Source organism: Vigna umbellata, chromosome 5, assembly GCF_029865625.1.
Source record: "Vigna umbellata cultivar VRB3 chromosome 5, Vumbellata_1.0, whole genome shotgun sequence".
NCBI lineage: Eukaryota > Viridiplantae > Streptophyta > Magnoliopsida > Fabales > Fabaceae > Vigna > Vigna umbellata.
In genome coordinates, this window is record NC_142169.1 from 69,986,412 (window position 1) to 70,001,305 (window position 14,894).

A 14,894-nucleotide genomic window follows, 5' to 3' on the forward strand; every position below is an offset into this window, starting at 1 on the left:
CATTGCAGAACACCACTGGTATTGTAAAACTAATATTTCACGAATAAAGAATGGCCAGTACTTACAGAATGCATTGGCAAGGGGCTATTGTGACGCCACTTCAAAAAAATGATGTCAAAAATAATAATTATCTAATTGCACAAGCAAAGTGATTTGCAATTTGAGGGCATGAGTGAATATGTCTCGCAAATTGATAAGGGTTAACATTGTATAACTTGTATTGATTCTAACTTCAAGGGATCATTCTAAGTTAATTTTAAGCAAAAAAGTATAGCTAATATAAAACAACAACCTTATAAGAGATAAAAGCACAACTCTGAGCAGTGGTAGCAGTCCCTCATAACGTACAAAAAGTTCAAGAGTGTTTCGGTCTGTACATGAGCCACTCGCAGACAATGATTGTGGCTATGCTATAACTAGCCTATTGTTCCTTGAGACAAGTCCCTCAGTTCACGTTGGATGCAGCCTTCTCAACTTCTTCATAGGTGCTAGTCTCCTCATTAAATGAGTACCTGAATTCAAATAAAAAAGGAGCGGCCCCAGTCAGCTAGAAACATGATTTGCATCTCCCACCATAGATAAGAGATGGGATAAGAGATGAGTAGAAATAAATAAGAAATAGTAAAATAAGTTCAACCGTTTTTTGAAACCATTTCTTCTCTTTGCCTCTCCCAACAAACATACAATATTATTTCCCTCCTCTCAGCCAAAGGTGTTAATTATACAACTAATCACCCTGCATGTTTTTATGCCACCAAAGATCTATAAATTGAAACATCTCTTGATATAGTTTCCAACAAAAAATATCACAAATCAAGAATAAATTTTAACAAACAACTAAAGACACATCCAAATCCACATCTATGTTTGGCACCACTTACGGTAAACAAAGGCTAAAAGATGTCAGCATAAAAATTGACAAACCACACGAAAAGATGATAAAGGAATGTGCTGTACCATTGTCCTGATGCTGCAGAGCAATAAAGCCCGGTATTTGGATCATAATAATAGCCCAAACTGCTGCTATAATAGTACCTGGACCATCAAATATTGATGTCAGAACAAGCTTATAACAGCTCTTTTTGGTAACAAAATTCATTAGAAGAAGAAATGGGTACAAACCCTCAACTTTTGCCACCTCCTTAATACCATAATGATTTTTTTTTTTGGTTTTGAAATTTACAACAAAGATAAATAATGTCATGTATATCAGACTATTTCCCAAAATTTACATGGAAGAGAAGAACCATACCCAGAAGATTCATCATACACATAATCATTTTGCAATGCTCCACCTGAAAGAAAAGTAGAACAATGTTAAGTAAATACTAATTAAATAAAAATCAGTAACAAAGACTTTGGAGGCCAATTTACCTACCCTCAGTGCCATATATGGCGTCCGATGAAGATTGACTAACTGTATTATTTTCATCTGTAGATGGCTTACTGTTATCATCCTCGTCAGCAAACATATCATAATCACCTTCACCAGTGCTAGAGGCTTCTCCACTAGCCAAATGTTGATTTGATGGGCCTTCTTTTGCCCGGGCTAACTTCTCATATCCTTCTGAAAAGGGGAGAATGTAGAAGGCATAAGCATTAAGCAGTTAATACCACGAAACAGGCACCCTTCACTCCTTCTCATAAACCTAAATATCGACAACATCATAGAAAGAAGAGCCAAGGAAAAATTGACAATTAATAACCTGCCCCAAAATCCAACACTTAACTAATATGGAGGCCCAAAGATAGTTTCTCCAAACACTAAGAATAAACAAACACCATGTATGATATTGATAATAGAACAATAAGTTCTATCTTGCATCATGACCATAATAACAACATAAGTTGAACAGTATTATAATAGTAAAACCAAGTAGTTAAATCAAATAAATTAGAAAATCAAACAGCATATTACATCATGTTGTTAACAATGTAAACATAATGAAACAACAAAACATAATATAAGTAGAATAAAGCATAGTGTATAACACTAACCCGCTTCACGATCAAAAACCTCTCGCTTTTCATGATAAACATCTGGGAAAAAGGTCAAGGAGCCAAAGTTAAGCATAATGTAGGCATAGCAACTAAAGAAACAGTGAATCAAAACAAGTCGCATGACATAGAGTCTCATCAGGCTATCTAAATGATTACATGTTTACACAATGCATAATATCTACAAAGCCCGGAGGGATTAACTCAACTGTATTCACCATTCTCCATCAGCTTCATAGCATCCTCAGTTAGCTGGTCAAATACAACCTTAGTCTCAGCAGACATTTTTGCCTTTCTGTCACTGTTACCTTTTAGCCTTCTCAAGGCTTGCAAAACCTATTGGAAGAATATCGGTTAATACTGCCCAACTAATGAACCTCAAAAAACTCTTAACGAAGTAGATATATGATATATAATTCCAGCCTAGTCAAGTATAAAGATTTACAAGATATAAAGAGAACATGTAAATGAACATGATATAAAATTAATAATTGCAGTTAGATACAAGCCAAATATAACTTTAAATATTGTTTCTTATATTTTTATATTTATGAACACCATTAATCCTTTATTTTGAAAAAATGGCAATTAACAGGCTTTCTCTGATAACGGTTTAGGGTTGCCATACTCAACTCAAGTTAAAAGTAAATTTGCATACGCAACTATGGAGTCAACAGCAGATTCGGGTTCTCTTATTTTTTGTATTTATTTGTTCCAACTTGAAAAGCACAATGTCAAAATTACACATTCCTTACACGTTCAGATTTGAGAGTAAAATATTTTTAACTGGATAATATTTTTTAAGGATATGAACTACCCTTAGCAAGAAATTTCACAACTCCTTGGCCACATAAAAAACCAATGATTGCCTAAACAAATGGATGATCTACAACTACTCTGGAGTGAATTGGAAAATAAATATTGTATTTTACAATGATACTTCAGTAGAACAAAGAAACAAAAAATCAGAAAATTAAGAATGATAAAATACATACATACCGTTTCCCCAGGTTCAAGAACATTTGCAATCCGCCTCTTCATGACGGCAATATCTTTAGAAGAAAGGTCAGGCATGCCCTCATCCACATCATTAGTTGGTACAGATTTTAATGCAGAATATTTTGGATCAAATTCAATATTATCAAGCCATGCATCCTGCAAGGATCCCTAATTTATTAACAGAATTCAAATGAAATATCACAAATAAAGAAAGAAAACAACATAAATCCCTCACCTTAATCTCATTCTCTCTTACATATTCAACAAAATTGCCTGCTGCATCAAAATAACCTTCTTCCCTTTCTTTATCTAGGTTGAAAGGCTCAATTTGAATCCCGTCATCGACAAAATTCTCGCTATCCTGCCACAAGATATCACACGTCACTGCCTGCCTATCTTTTACGTATCCAGTAACAGCTCATTGCACCAATAAACTTACTATAAAAAATTATGTCAAATTAGGAATAAATCACACTACAATAATACATTTGAAAAGAAGCCCACATGAAATAAGCTTTACAAGCAAAATATTTACTCTACTAGTGTCCATGAAAAAGCACTTGATAGAAAGAGTAAAGATTTAGTTTAGATAAAAAAGTTCGTCCAGGTTGAAAACTTAAAGAAAACTTCAAAACAAACCTCATATGTCACTTCACCAACTGATAAGTCTATTCCGATACCTCCAGTGTCCTCACTAAAGAGTTCAGCAGTAAATTGATTTCTTAGATTTGCCCGCTCTTTGGCAGCTTTGGCAGCTACTTGGGGATTCATTAAGTCAACTTCACCCTCCTCGACATTTCCTTTGTCCACGACTTCATCTCCTGGCTTCACTTTCTTGCCCTTTGGAAACCTAACCCTTTTTGCTCTGTATAAATTCAACAGAAAATCTCAAAATTCAGTTCCACAAGCCAATCATTACAGCCTCTAAAGTTAAAGCCCCAACAAGGGGACTCATACACACACAACATATTACCACGAATGGGGTGTGAATGAACAGAAAACGGAAACTTAATACATAGTATTCATATTCAAGCACAGTGAATTTAATTTAAACTCACTTTAAGAAATGCCAGATATTTGAACTAGACAGGAGGTGACCAACATGACAGTAATCCCCAAATCAAAATAACACAGAATTCAATGTATAATAACCAAATCCCGATAATCAAGTCTACCTATTACTGCAATTATCTGAATAACAACGAACGGAATTAGGGTTTACTTGCGAGAATAAAGGAAAAGAAATTACGGTGGTTTTTTGCTTAATTCATCATCTTCTTCCACAAATGGACGTTTGGGGTTTCTGCGAGATGATTCTGCCGCCATTGATGCTGCCCAAGGAGAATGAGTTCGATGCTTTGAGCTTCTGCACATAGGCACGACAAGACAATGCTTTTCCCCTCTCTAAATTAAACCTTTTCTTGTCTCTCTCTGTTCATTTTAGATAATTAACAATTAACTAATTAATTAAAATAACATTATAAATTAATGGGCTTGTTGTAGATTCTCTTAGATTATTTCCTTCTCCACCTCTATAACTACTCATTGCACCCCACATCAATAGAAAAGAATTTAGCTATTCCTTTTTATCACCACTGTTGTCACTACCTCTCCTACCACCTCAGCTTGCATCGTCGATATTAGAATAGAGGAAGAACAACGATAGAAAGAAGAAAAAATAATAACAAAAGGAAAGAAAAAACTCATTTTTTTAATGTATTTTATATATTTTGAAAGTTATTTGTGAAACGCATTTCATGCAAAGTGTTCTCGAAAACTTATTTTGAAAGATATATACGTTTTGAAAAAATTATTTTAAAAAATTCAAAAACTTGCTCTGAAAACTTTTCAAACCATATACTTCAAAATAAAATTTTAGCTTGTGCAAAATATCACTAAAGTGGTTTAATCATATTAAAAAAATTTATCAAATTTAAGAAAAATTGGAAAAAAAATTGGATTAGTTATATAAAAGTTTTAAAAAATGAATTGAGACTCTAACTATGTATCTAATTTTTATTTAGGATTATGATATATTAATAATTTTTTTAACAATACATGTCACTTTTTTATTAATGCATATATTTGAAATGGATTAATCACTAACTAATTACCAAATAGACAATTTTGAAAAAAAAATTTATCAAAAGAATTGTTAAAAAAAGTTTTTTCTTTTATGTAATCAATCTATCTGATAAATATAAGGAAAAAGTGGTGAAACATATATATATATATATATATATATATATATATATATATATAACAAGTTCCGAGAAAGAGCATGTTTGTAAAATTTAAAAAATAAAATATAATAGTTTATGCAGTTACAAATAAGTGCTTTTTAAAACGTAAAAAGTTAAGCAAAAGGAGATCTACTGGATTAGACCTTAAAATGAAAACATTTGATTGGTTTGAAAAGAAAAGGTGTGAAAGGAGGAACAGTGGGTCCAAACGGTTTCTCGCTTTCCCATTAAGAAACCGAAGCCAACGGTCATCAAACACATTAATCTTAAATTTCCTAAGATTTTGGTCTTTGGAAATTCCTAAATGACAACTCTGTCCTTTTCTTTGATACCAAGCCACCTCAGTGGATGGTATGATATGATGTCCACACCATTGTTCCATTTAGGGTTTCTCTCTTTCTTTTTGGTCACTAATCACTTTTGTTTATGGCAAAAGCAACTAAGAGGTTGAGTATGGTGAAAACTCTACATGAGGAACCCTCCACTCAACTCAACAAAAACTATTATAATATGTATTATTCTCTAAGTCTTATTCCCATCACTAGAAATTAAATTTTAAATGTAATAAATTTATCCTGTTAACATCATGCCACTTCACAACCAATGCTCACTCATAAAAAAAGTAATAATACATTTAATAACATATATGTTTGTTGGTTAATTTTATTTAAAATCTTCATTTATATTTTAGTTAAACTAATTAATCATTTTCAACATGTGTTTATTTTATAAAATAATAAAAGATTCATTTTATTATTTTTATGTTATTCATGGAAAATTATTTAAGGATAATTGTCTAATTATAAATTTAAATAAATTATTTAATTATACGTGTTGTATTATTATGTTTCACTTACTTAATATACTTAAAAATTATATTTACAACATTACTAATGTTCCAGACCAAAAATTTGTTAAATTGACCTTAAAGTCAATTACTACCTTAAAGTCCATTGCTGAAAAGTTGAAAGTGATCAAATTATTACTTTTTAGTTTTTAATTGACTTCTTCCAATTCATTAGGAAAATCTCACGTTACTCTAGATTTAAAATAAAAATAAATTATAATTATTTTCTTATATATATATATATATATATATATATATATATATATATATATATATATATATATATATATATATATATATATATATATATAAATTTAAAAATAAAATCGCATAACATTTCAAAATAAACATGACTGTAATTTTAAAAAAGTAAAAAGAAAAATTGTATTATCCACTTTTCTGTTCCACAAAACTTGACAAGAAGGGTGAAAATTGACCAAATAAATATGTATAATTAAGTGTCTTGGGATTGTAAAATATAAATGATAATGGTGTTTATTATGTATAAACTATTTCAGATTAAAATTAAAGAAGTTATAACTTATTTCGTTCAATACTTGTTATTTTGTTCAATCCAGTGAGATAGACAATTGATGAAGATAAAATTAAATAGTACTACATTTTAAAAAAGGATAAAATATTTTTTATATTTCCATTCACTAAACTCTGAATTTAAAACTTTTAGATGTTATATCAAATTAAAAACTACAAAGTTAATATGGTATTGTTGGAGTAAATTTGAGTTTAAAGTTCTACAGTAAAATGTCAAATTCAAGTCTATTAAAAATAATTTGTTAGACTTCAGTAGGTACTGACTGAGAATAATGAAAAAAAAAAAATACTATTAAACTTTATCAATAGTTTTCAGAAAACTTATTCTTAAGATTTTGTAAATCTGTTATATATATAATAACTATATTATGTTTATATTTATTACATTACTATTGGTATTGTTTTCAGTAATATCCAGGATAAGTTTTATAATAATTTTATTTATTTACATGTAAACATATAAGATAATAAGTTTCTCTTCAATAACAAAATATTTCACATATTAGAAATTTAGATCAGTTCATGAATGATTTATTTAATCACAAAAAAATAATAATAAATAATTTACTATAAACTATCATATAAATAATACTTTTAAATTCAATGGATATATAATTTTCGATAGAAAAATGTTAAAAAAATATGTAACAAGTATTCGTAAAAAGTTATTTACGAAGACTACTGTTTTATAATTTTTTTATTATAAAATATATAACATATATGTTTTAAATTTGGATGACACATTAAACACTCAATTAAATACATTGAGAATAATAATGATAGCACACATTAATAAAAAAATTTACTAAAGAAAATATTTATGAATATTATTTTTATTTAGTTTATTATTATTTTTTATCTTTGTCATGTGTGTCTCTATTCCCAGTCGTGATGTTTACTTTAATCGACAATGTTATCATTGTTACTATTGGAGTTCCAGTTTCGATTAACAATCATACAATTTTGATCATTTCGGTTAGGTAATCATAGTATTGTTAACAACACCTTCATCAAAGCTCTTATGTTATCATCTCCTCTCAATTAGCAATTTTTTTTTTCTTCTTTTAGATTTGTCATGCATGGTTGCATGTACCATCTTCTCTCACAACTATTTAGAACGTCGATGTCACCCTTGTTTCCTTTTCAAGTGCCTTGATTGAAATCTTAAATTTTTAAGATTTTTCTCTCTTGTTCATTAATAAATTATTTCGCTACTATTTCTTATGACCTTCAGTCACCATTACATTTGACTCGTTCATATATATTTTTTCTTTTTGCGGTAAAAATTGTTAATTTATTTATAGTCATGGTGACTCCTCAACAATAATTTCTTTATCAACTGGATGTTAACCATGCATTTTTTAACGACGATCTGTAATAAGAGATTTATATGAAGCAATGTCTGAGCTTTGTTGCTCAAAAAAATCTTATTGATTGATATTTTGTCTTATATATGGTCTTCACAAATTATTAATAATTTGATGTCACGTAGAAATAAATATTTTCAATAAATTTCTATGAATTATATCAATAACAAGCTTGATACAATTTGTATGGTTAAAAATATTATTTTTATCGTATATTTTTATTTTTAGTTAATTTATTACTATTTTTTATTTATATTTTAAACTCAGTGCGTGTTTATATTTAACAAGATTCATTTTTAATTTTATATTATATTCAATAGAAAGTATTAAGGTCAAAACGTAGGGTTTAAAAGTATTAAAAAAAAGCTGAAATTAGTACCACTCAAGCATTAAAATATGTTTATACTTTTGTTTTTGTATTCAGAGTTCTGAAAAAAAAGATATCAGGAGACTATTATAAATTTGAACTGTTTACTTGTCAATGTATTTTTCTTAAAATAAAAATGTGTGATCATTAAACATGTTGGATATCTTTTTTATTTTTTTGAAAATTTTGAAAATAATTTTGAAATGTTAAAAAGAATATATATATATATATATATATATATCTATATATATATATATATATATATTTAATATTACATAAAATAGGAATATATAGATAACTATATACTCTTACGTGGAGTATGATAGGATATAAAAAGAAAAAAAAATATGTAGAAAGGGTAACATAGACATTTTATAAAACAAACCATTCTTAATTGTACAAAGGAATTTCGAGGATTGTTCTGTTCCAAGCCTTGCAGTTTTGGGTAAGCAGAGCAACAGAAAACTCTTAATTTTTTCATTTTCGTTAGCAACAATGAATATAGCTTCACGCGCGGCACCAGGGTTCAGACTCCACGGTAAAGACTTCACAAGCAATATTTAATTGGGACCCACTTTCTTACAAGAGAGTGTATGTCACGCTTCAAAAAAACACATCAGAGCTAATAATATTTATTTAATAAGAATAAAAAATAAAAGGGTAAATGGGAAAAAGAATTGCAGAGCAGAGTGTTTGTTTGTTCTTGATGTGTGTGCTGGGTGATAGTATATAACAGGAGAGAGAAAGAAAAAATGAAAGGGGAAATAGAAAGTGTAGAACAGTGACTCTTCTTGTTCTGCAAGTTTTAATGGTGTGTGAGAGAGTGGGCACAGTACGCCCTCAGTAACCGTATGAGAATGTTTAATCTTTGCATGCTTCACCAACTCCTCACAGATAAAGCCTAATCACCCAGATGTGATATTTTTTCTTTCTTTTGTTTTCAAATGCAAATGCGATTGTGAATCCCATCATATACACGCCACCTTTGATTATTCTGCCTTACCCTAAGGAGCTCGTATTAATGGCGTCTTTTTCTTTTTTGGTGCTGTTCTTGTGTGGTTCTGGATCCTCTGAGTGAACCACTTTTGTTGTTTTTTTTTTTGTTTTTTCTTTTGGCGAGATGGCGAGGGAGACCATAGAAAAAGTTAGAGAAGATGGGGAACTGGAGGATGAGTTAGAAATGCTGCTGGGTGAGATCCCTCACGCCACTTCGCACAATCTTCATCATCATCGTCATCACAATCGGCATAGACATGGTGTTGATGTCGATTGCGATTGCGTTTTTGGTACGAAACAGACACAATATGGTAATGGTAACTGTAACCGTCACGATTATGGTAACAGTGTGTATTATGACGATGGCTTCAAATCCCCCATGAGTGGGTTCTCTCTACAATCTGATGATTCTTCTTCCAGTTTGTTCTCAATGTCTCCTCCTCCTTTGGAGGACCTCAAATCCAGGGTGGCTTCTAGAAGTTCCTATTATCCCAACAACCATCACGACAACCTCTACCTCAATTCTATGATCCCTGATTGCACTGTGAGGCTCAATGAGACTGAGAGGTTGGTTCATGAACTAAGTCTCTGCTCTAATTTCAGTAAAATGTGCATTGCTGATAATACACACCAGAATCCTAATTTTGTTAATAATCTTCCCAACACGTGTGGTGGTGGTGGTGGGGACTGTGATAATTTTGGAATAAGGTTTAGTGATTCTGTGGGGTTTCAATCCCCTGTAACCAGGGCAAGGAGTTCTGTAGCTGGTGTTGCTTCAGCATTGTCAGGATTGACTCAGGATGATAAAATGAGTAATCTATTTGGATCATTGCAGTCTTGTCCTAGGTTGCATGAGCACGAAATGCTCTCTCAATTAAATGGATTCAGTGGTGGCTCGATGGATTCTCGTAGGCGTGGAAGGCCGCTGATGAGTAACTACTTTGAAATTGAAAGTGTGGTGCCGGGGATTTCAGGTTCCTTGAGCCAAAATCCAACTATTGATGCTGCTTCACTTTATGCACAGAAATATGGAATTAACTTATTGGAAGAAAGGAGTGTGTCAAGACCGCCCAACAATTCCGTTTGTCCTAACGTTAAGCCTTGTATGAGTGTTCATGAGTTGTTACAGTATGGCCTTTCTCAGCCTAATGCAAGAGTTGTGCCACTTTTGAAATCTAGAATTCCCCGAGGAAATCTTGATGCTATTAGAAGTGAGGGGAGTTTCATTATACAGGGGGAAGGTTTAAATTATGTTGCTAGTAGGGTTTCGGATCATTCAAGGTGTCAGCGTGCTGTGCTCGAAAGTGGTTTTGCTAAGCAGCTACACCCGTCAGAGCTAGACATCCGACACCAGATTGTAGGATATGAAAATCCTAGGAGTCCCAGGAATGGGTGCACACTCCCTGTGCTACCTAAGTATAACTCCCTTGCAGAAGCTCGAGGGTCATTATATTTAATAGCCAAAGATCAACATGGCTGTAGATTCCTTCAAAGAGTGTTTGATGAGGGTACACCGGAAGATGTTCAAATGATATTTAGTGAGATAATTGATCATGTAGTGGAACTTATGATGAATCCTTTTGGAAATTACCTTATGCAAAAGTTGTTGGATCAATGTGATGAAGAACAGAGGATGCAGATCATACTTGCGGTTACACAGGAGACAGGGCAGCTTGTCAGAATCTCTTTAAACACTCACGGGTACTTATGCAACTTATGATAGCATTGAAATGATATATTGACTATCTGATACTGAATTTGACTTTACCTTTTATCTTTTTCCAGCACTCGTGTGGTGCAGAAGCTGATTGAGACTCTCAAAACTAGGCAGCAAATTTCATTAGTTGTATCGGCTTTGCAACCAGGATTCTTGGTCCTCATCAAAGATCTTAATGGAAATCATGTGGTTCAACACTGTTTACAATGCCTAAGCAATGAAGATAACAAAGTATGACTTTTATTTTTTTCTTTAATTGTCTATTGAGTTGGATTTGGATTTATCCTACATTTGATAGTTATGGGTTAACAGAAACTGATATGCGTAAATCACTTGTTACCATGTTTTCTTTGAGCTTTTGGATCAATCCATGATAACTGTACATCTTGTGTGAAAAAGCACTTTGGTTGTCTGCCAATTTCATTTCGTTCTCAAAAGTTTATATAGCTTATTCCCGGACTTGCAATAGTGTATAATGATGTTCTATTAATTGAAATTTCAATTTTATTGCATCCTTATGCTTAAATTTGTATGCATGATAAATAAAATTTGAGCAGGCTTTTTTCTTTTTGTTATATTAGTGAACTTCTTAGTCCTTTTTGAAAGGAGAGGGATCCCAGGAAGCATTATGGTTGCGTGCTGTTCTGCATGATAGATAAATGGAACAACCTGGCCAAATTGTTCAAACTATCTTGTGTTAACCTGATCAGGAACTTGTTTTTATTATTCCTACGTATGTAAGTTATTTAGTGAAAAATTGTGTTCTCATCTTTCTGATATGGTCCGCTATGTAGAATGATTATGTTTTTAACAGGACTATGACTTTACAAGCTACTAGTAATACCAAGTTCATTATCTCAGATGGCTAGTTTTGATACTTGATATTAAGAATATACATCATGGTATCAAAGCATTTGAAACTATTTTTTATGATCATGTACTTGACACTCTCCTCTTGCACACAAAAGAGACTAAGACAATTTTAAATAATTCATTGTACATTACCATGCCTGTTTGTATTTTTCTTTTCTTTTCAGAAATACAAATGCAGTGACGTAATTGCTCTTTCCGTGCTTTTGCTCTTCATTGTTTTTTAACATACTGTTCTATTTTTCGAGATAGAAATTTTAATCGCTCTTAACGCTGGAAATCCAATGTAGCAGTAGGTTATAGAATCTTGTTAGAATTTAGGTTTATATTTACATACCTGAGACTATCAAGAGCTTATTTAAAATAATGGTTGCATGAAAATGCTAATAAATACTAACGGTTTACCATCTGAAACATAGTTCGATATGGGCTAAAAAAAACTTCAAGATTTAATCCAAATGCACTCGTCTGTTGGTCTATACAGTGGAAAACGGCTTATGAACTGTGGTGGATGTTGATTATGCCGTGGAGCATATTGTAAGTGTAAGGCTACGTATATTTGTGCAATGAAAATGTTGCGCCAACTAAGTAACAAATATCTGCTAATTGATTCAGGCAGATCACACTGTCACAAATGTAATTTCTTCAACATATGGATGTACGATGAAATTGCTGAAAATGTATGCAAATATAAATATTTTGTTGCGGAAGAGTTACAGTTTCCATTCTTTGCATTGGTCAGTTCATATTTGTTGCTGCTGCCAAGTATTGTGTTGACATTGCCACTCATCAACATGGGTGTTGTGTTCTACAAAGATGCATCGGTCATTCTCGTGGGGAGCTTAGAGAACATCTGGTTGCAGAAATATCTACTAATGCACTTCTGCTGGCTCAAAATCAATATGGGTAATTATTTGAAGCGTATTACTTAAAGTATTAAGCATATTAAATCTTGCATTGCATGGATATTTTTTCCATTAAGCCTGTCTACCTCCTTGCCTACAGACATTTTTTTTCCTGGGACAAAGAGTCTTAGCTGTAGCAAATTGTCTCTAGTGATTGGTAAATAAATTCTTAGCCTATGGACAGACTTTGTGGAAAGGTGGGTAGTCATGGAACATTATTTTGTTTACACCTTTTGCACATGAACATTCCATGTCTATATTGGAGATGGTGCAACTATGGAAGAGAGAATGTCAAATAATTTGACCAAGGGGGTAATTTTTTTTTTAACAAATATTATATTTAGAATTGAAATAGAAATCCAGCTATGATAATGTTTTTTTCTTTTTTAATTAAGCCATTTGTGAGACTCCTTAAACCAGATGGCACACTACAATCCAGGGTGTTTTTCTCTGTTTGTTCCTGTACGTTTTCTTTTCCGTGTTTTTCTGTGCTTGGGTCGGGCAATTAACGAATACATTTTTAACGGAGGGTTTATCTACAGGCAGGTATTTGGTCATATTTAGAAATAATATGGCATTTTGAAACAGATAAATTTTTGTTTACCTCATGATTCTCCGGTGTATGATCTATTCATTCTTTTTGTCTTCCTCAGAAACTATGTTGTTCAATTTATCCTGGACTTGAGGATTCCTTCAGCGACTACAACTTTAAGTTTGCTATTTGAAGGTAAATATGTGCACCTGTCAATGCAGAAGTTCAGCAGCCATGTCGTTGAGAAATGTCTTGCTGTATTCAATGATGAGAACCGATCAAGAGTCATTCATGAACTACTCTGTGCTCCTCACTTCGAACGGTTGCTTCAAGATCCACATGCAAATTATGTTGTTCAATCAGCTTTGCGACATTCTGAGGTTTGTAACATGACTGCTTTATATTCCATTCTCTTCTATTGCTGCGTCCTATATCCTTAAGTGCATGAAATTTCCACAGTCGTGTCTTAAGCTTTTTGGGGTTTTGTCAACGAACATTTGTATTCCTTTTTCATATATTTGCTCGGTATTTCTTTTCTCACATTTTCCCTTTACTTCTAAACTAGGGCCATATGCATAATTCAATAGTTGAAGCAATTGAGACCCACAAAGCAGTTTCACGGAATAGCCCATATTCCAAGAAGATTTTCTCGCAGAAGCTTTTGAAGAAATGATTCATATTTCTCCCCTTAGTAAGCACTGTTGTTGTTCTACTATAAAAATCATTTTGGAGTTTGCCACCGAACAAATGCATTTCATGGTTATTTAACTGTAAGTCGGGATGCTAATAACCATACAAAGGAGTCAGTCTGTTTAGAAAAACTTATCCTTCTGCTCAGATAATATGTGAAAAAATGGAGAAAAAGAACAGACAATTTTGCTCCCGTCTAAATTTTAGACTTTTGAATGTACAATGTTGTCTTGTGTCTGTACTTTTTGGATATTATTATCATCCTGTTAATTATGGTATTCTCACTGGCTGATAATGTACAGTGTATATATAGTATTAGGATGTTCGTTGTTACTGTAAAATACTATGAAGAATCTCTCAGAATAACTTCCCTTGTCTTGTGGGCAAGGGAATGAACTATGGCTGTGGTCTAGTTGTATTTACAATTATTATATTATTATATTATAAATTCCCTGTTCTTAATTTTAGAACCTCATTTGCTGTTAGAGAGCCGATATTTTTATATTAGAAAAAGTAGAAATCATCTACTTAAAAGTTCAATAAATTAATATTTTAGTTGTATATATATATATATATATATATATATATATATATATTTATATTCTTTAATTTAAAATACTAATATATATTATAATATTATTACAATTGAATGTTTTTATTTTAGGGAGTATAAAAGTGTTTCTTTTTTGTTATACACTAGGCAAGGATAACATGCCGAGACATCATTAAATAAAAGTATAGAACAAATATTTTAACCTTTAGTCTGAATGACCATATGCATTTCCATTGAAGTGAGTAATAATGAAATGAG

At 31.8% G+C, this 14,894-nt stretch overlaps 2 protein-coding genes across 5 annotated transcripts; one reads left to right on the forward strand and one right to left on the reverse strand.

Annotated features, from left to right (window-relative positions):
- Window positions 1-194: 194 nt before the first annotated feature.
- LOC124826765 (CD2-binding protein-like protein) lies at window positions 195-4,422 on the reverse strand. Of its 4 annotated transcripts, XR_015786488.1 has the most exons (11): window positions 4,247-4,421; window positions 3,637-3,862; window positions 3,233-3,358; window positions 2,998-3,153; window positions 2,208-2,334; window positions 1,999-2,040; window positions 1,379-1,567; window positions 1,253-1,295; window positions 958-1,035; window positions 638-736; window positions 195-512 (listed from the first exon to the last, which is right to left on the reverse strand). XR_015786488.1 is itself a non-coding variant. In XM_088114831.1 (10 exons), the coding sequence occupies exons 1-10, from the start codon at window positions 4,369-4,371 to the stop codon at window positions 446-448; spliced, it is 1,179 nt and encodes a 392-aa protein (XP_087970957.1). In that variant the 5' UTR covers window positions 4,372-4,418; the 3' UTR covers window positions 195-445. The 4 variants fall into 4 exon arrangements, 1 of the variants encoding a protein (XP_087970957.1); XM_088114831.1 differs by lacking the exon at window positions 638-736 and having other exon boundaries at window positions 4,247-4,418; XR_015786489.1 differs by lacking the exon at window positions 638-736 and having other exon boundaries at window positions 449-512; window positions 1,375-1,567; window positions 4,247-4,422.
- Window positions 4,423-9,103: 4,681 nt separating this feature from the next.
- Window positions 9,104-14,556, forward strand: LOC124843428 (uncharacterized). The gene is made up of 5 exons (XM_047320174.2): window positions 9,104-11,070; window positions 11,155-11,317; window positions 12,699-12,862; window positions 13,515-13,773; window positions 13,959-14,556. Exons 1-5 carry the CDS (start codon window positions 9,494-9,496, stop codon window positions 14,064-14,066), a joined length of 2,271 nt encoding a protein of 756 aa, XP_047176130.2. The 5' UTR covers window positions 9,104-9,493; the 3' UTR covers window positions 14,067-14,556.
- Window positions 14,557-14,894: the final 338 nt, after the last annotated feature.

What these genes read in the sequence shown, in the direction of transcription:
- LOC124826765 (XM_088114831.1), bottom strand. Translation starts at nt 4,371, where the DNA reads ATGTGCAGAAGCTCAAAGCATCGAACTCATTCTCCTTGGGCAGCATCA. An exon ending in TAAGAGAGAATGAGATTAAG is followed by an intron (nt 3,154 to 3,232) that starts GTGAGGGATTTA and finishes GGATCCTTGCAG; the next exon opens with GATGCATGGCTTGATAATAT. An exon ending in GATGGAGAATGGTGAATACA is followed by an intron (nt 2,041 to 2,207) that starts GTTGAGTTAATC and finishes CCTTTTTCCCAG; the next exon opens with ATGTTTATCATGAAAAGCGA.
- LOC124843428 (XM_047320174.2), top strand. Translation starts at nt 9,494, where the DNA reads ATGGCGAGGGAGACCATAGAAAAAGTTAGAGAAGATGGGGAACTGGAG. An exon ending in TAAGCAATGAAGATAACAAA is followed by an intron (nt 11,318 to 12,698) that starts GTATGACTTTTA and finishes TGCATTGGTCAG; the next exon opens with TTCATATTTGTTGCTGCTGC. An exon ending in CTGGCTCAAAATCAATATGG is followed by an intron (nt 12,863 to 13,514) that starts GTAATTATTTGA and finishes TGTCTTCCTCAG; the next exon opens with AAACTATGTTGTTCAATTTA.